The 3,979-nt window shown below is 35.9% G+C and overlaps 1 protein-coding gene across 1 annotated transcript; it reads right to left on the bottom strand.

Annotated features, from left to right (window-relative positions):
* Positions 1,632-2,426, bottom strand: LOC109711333 (amidase 1-like). Its single transcript, XM_020234327.1, has 2 exons — positions 2,262-2,426; positions 1,632-2,149 (listed from the first exon to the last, which is right to left on the bottom strand). The coding sequence occupies exons 1-2, from the start codon at positions 2,340-2,342 to the stop codon at positions 1,988-1,990; spliced, it is 243 nt and encodes an 80-aa protein (XP_020089916.1). The 5' UTR covers positions 2,343-2,426; the 3' UTR covers positions 1,632-1,987.

Here is a 3,979-nt window from a genome sequence, read left to right as displayed (position 1 = left end):
AGAAGGGAAGAGAGAGAGAGAGTGAAGACAAGTATTGAGAACCCGCCACGTGGAATAGGCAAATATAGACATGCCATGTATTTTGAAGGTATTGTCAAATTATATAGTCTAAAGATTATAGATGAATCAAATTCCAAACATTAAGAAATTGCTAACTATGACAAGCATTCAAATCATGATCAACTGAGAAAACTCGAAAATAACAATCTCTCAAGTATGTCAACTACTTCAAATAGAAAATATTTGAATTTAAATGTGTATATTTATAGAATATATTTTTGTAAATATTGTAATCCCAAGGATAGTGAGATTATATTTTGTATCAATAAATTTATATAAATTTATATAGTGAGTGTTGGTTTCGTGTGTTATCAAGACAACAACTATTTCCCACAAATTATAATTTGTTTTATCCATGTATTTTGCTTTTTCTCTCCTGGTGTAAAATATCCTACTTAGGGAATGTATCACAACGGTACTTTGAACTGTCAACTTATTATAAAGGAGATAAAAAGATAAGCACCAAAAAACTAATCCAAGAGATAAAATGAAAAATATATTATTGTTATAGTTTTAAACATCATTTGTTTCCAAGTTAGTTATCTATATAGCTTACATTGATTTTTTTTTTTTCTTTTTTATGATAGATACGTGTTTGTTTCTAGCTAAAATGTAGATTTATCCACCGACCCTATATAATATATAGTATAGATACATATACTAAAATAGAACATTTTTACAAATCTGTTTACATCGATCTGCATCATTTTTTTGCAATGAAACATCCAAATCTACCAGCAACTTCAAAATGCAAAAAAATAAATTGAAAACATAGAATACTTCCTAGAGGCCCATTTACATCTGCATCGTTTTCGGTGATGAAACATCCAAATTTACGAGCAACTTTAAAATACAATAAAATAAACTAAAAAAAAAAAAGAAAACAATTTATTCCAACACTCAAATGAATAGTATTCCACAACTATAATATCCTGCGAGTGTATAAAAGCAGAACTTGGAAAACCCCTAGAGCCAATTGGAGTACATTTGATTCTATTCTTTCTTTTTAGAGAAAGGTTGCAAGTTATCCAATTTTTTTTATAAAAAATAAATTCAACTAAAAATATAAAGCAATTGGACTTTAAACTTAGAACCTCAAGGACACAACCATCAAGGCGTTAGCTAACTATGATAGCCACAGTTGCTAACGCCATCCGACAATTACTTGCACTGTTGAGCTGGTGAGACTAGAAAGTTTTAGCCAATAAAACAGATTCATGGTACTCTTAATTTAGCAAATCATTTTATTCCACAAGCAATGCTACATAAACACCTACTATATGCGTAAGTTTTACAACCTAACCTTTCAAAACTCTATATTTACTTATTTTATCAACCAAACCCCAAAACAGATTTTTAAACCGTGGATGACAACACCACACCACCGAATGTCGCATGTTCCTATTGCTTACCGAAACTTTGTCACTAATAAACCAGTCAACACAACTAACAAACATCCTCAATTTTATGCACCGGTGGCTATTTTCAATGGTCCAGTGAGTTATGTGATTGTCACATGCTGTACGCTCTATATTAACAACATTTTGACGGCAAATCCACACAGATAATCACAATAATAACCGTAATAGAGATTATTTTTACTTAAATAAGTAAAATTTTTGGTACACATAAAATTACAGGTGTTTGGTTGCTGCACCCTCAGCATACCTACGAAGTTTCACATCATAATATTACAAAGTACAAGAGGTGGCTAAATATCAGCAAACATGAATGAAGAAACTACTGTACATATTCAATTGATACAAGGAAGGCATACTTAGGGAAGTAACATTTTTCGGTACAAAGCTTGTAAGCCAGTTTTGCCTTCTCCACCAACTAAAATCCAGTATCCCTCTTAGTCCTTTGACGCGTATTCAGCGAACACAAATGATGTTACGAATATTACAGTCTGCAACAGAGCACGTTTTTAAGCAGTTGAATTGTCGGATTCCCACACCATGCTCGCCTGTTCTTTTAGGGCGGCGTAAAGCTCAGTTGCAATACTAAGAAGAAAATGGTCCGCACCCTGCTTTGCTAGCAGCGAAACTGACACTGGAAGGTTATTGTGCATTCCAAGTGGAATACTAATCTGCAAAGTTTAGTCGGATAGAAAGCAAGAAAAATAAAATAGTTTTAGTAAACAACTTGCATTCATGGTGAACAGTTTGATAAACAATTTTAGTCAACGTGGCTACTGGTACCTGGCAGAATCCGGACATGCCAGCAATAGAAAGCAAGCAAAATGCCCGAGCACGGAAGTCTTCTAGCGCAGCTGCCTCCATGGAGAGTTTTGGCGGAGGACCAGGAACTGTGGGGATTGCCAAGACGCCAGAATCCTAGAGAACAAAAAATGAGAAAAAAAAAATTAATATGTTTCTTCTGAAACATGAGGGGAAAAAAAATTAAATATTTGTATGAAATTGAAAAAGAAAATGAAAACTTCACATTAGGCAAAATATGTTTCTCTTGAAAAGGAAAATAACAGTGTTCAAAAAGAGAATGTCAGTAGAAAGGAAAAAGAAGGAAAATCTCAGCTGATATGGTAGTCATGCATCATAACAATAGTGATTGAAGCACTAAGGTCTGGCAAGCAGCAGGAAAAATATTGGCGTTTGTGACGCACTGTGAAAATTGTTGTGCCTTCTAATATTATGTTCCACCGTTCTTTAAGCCAGTTACGACAATTTGCATCTCTTCTCAATTCTCCCAAGAAATCAAATAAAGGTGGCGAAGAGCAAATAGCTAGCGAGCTTTGAACTGATACTGAAGGGCAACACTCCTCACTTTCTTTGAAATCGCATCATATGGTGCTTGTCACGCTAGGCCAAGTTTATCTCTCAGGATCAGTACACTGCAACTTAGGGGGTCAACTACAATTTTGAACTGTTCCATGTAATACCTGTCGGGAACCGGATGGATCGTCCGTCATGTGCTACCAACAAAGATGCACGAAAAATAGAGAAAATCGACCGAACGGTAAAAGAAATAAATACAGAAAGAAGAAACCAAGATTTACGTGGTTCGGCAATTGCCTACGTCCACGGGGAGAGCGAGAGAAATGTATTCCACTATATGAAGAAATAAAAGTACAAGCTTACACCTTATGTCTTCTCCGGATAAAAAACCAAGAACCTTATGGTGAATCCCACCTTTCTTGTTCCAACGAAAACTCCAAGAAAATACCGAAAAAGCTTTTCATAAAACCGAGAAGACCAAATTAGAGAAGTATAGAAACTCTAACCAAATTCCTTTATGCCGTTGCTTCGAAGAATCCGAACCGCTCAGGCAATTGGTTGAGAACCGCCGCTCCGCCGCCAACAACAATCCGACGTTGCATGCATGCGGAAGCCGCACACCTTGAAGCACTTCCGTAGGCTTCAAGAACTTAATTAATTAGCCTCCCTTTTTCTTGCTGTCGTATGGCCCTCAAGACTTAATTAATTTTGGCCACACAATACGGTTCACAACGCATGCATATATATAATGCATTAGCCCGGTCAAGAAGTCAACCGCAATCAATTGGACTCGGCTTGAGAAGCATAAACCGACTATGCTTCTAATACGTGCGATCCTAATATATCTTTATCCTTCCGAGGTAAAGATATAGTTCAATCTTATACAGATAAGCACGTATCTTCCGCCAATGAGAATCAATTTCAAAACCAATTGATATATTTTATGAACCAACTTAATGGGTTAATTAATTTGACTCAACCCAGATTCAAAAGAAGGCATATTCTTAACATTCTCCACCTTGACTTCTTTTGTACTTCATTACTCTCTCTCATCTTATCGCCCCCTCTCCCTGAGGCATCCAGTCATTAGCAGTCATGCAAATTAGCCAAGTTTAGACAGTGTCTAAACTTATCCGCTGTTACCGGCTTTGTCATGATGTCAGCTACATTATCTTTTGTGGAAA

Source organism: Ananas comosus, linkage group 6 (assembly GCF_001540865.1).
Source record: "Ananas comosus cultivar F153 linkage group 6, ASM154086v1, whole genome shotgun sequence".
Lineage (NCBI taxonomy): Eukaryota > Viridiplantae > Streptophyta > Magnoliopsida > Poales > Bromeliaceae > Ananas > Ananas comosus.
This window is presented reverse-complemented; position numbering and strand designations above follow the sequence as displayed.

Coding starts and splice junctions, on each gene's coding strand:
- LOC109711333 (XM_020234327.1), bottom strand. CDS start 2,342: ATGGAGGCAGCTGCGCTAGAAGACTTCCGTGCTCGGGCATTTTGCTTG. Junction 2,150..2,261: donor GCATGTCCGGATTCTGCCAG/GTACCAGTAGCC, acceptor TAAACTTTGCAG/ATTAGTATTCCACTTGGAAT.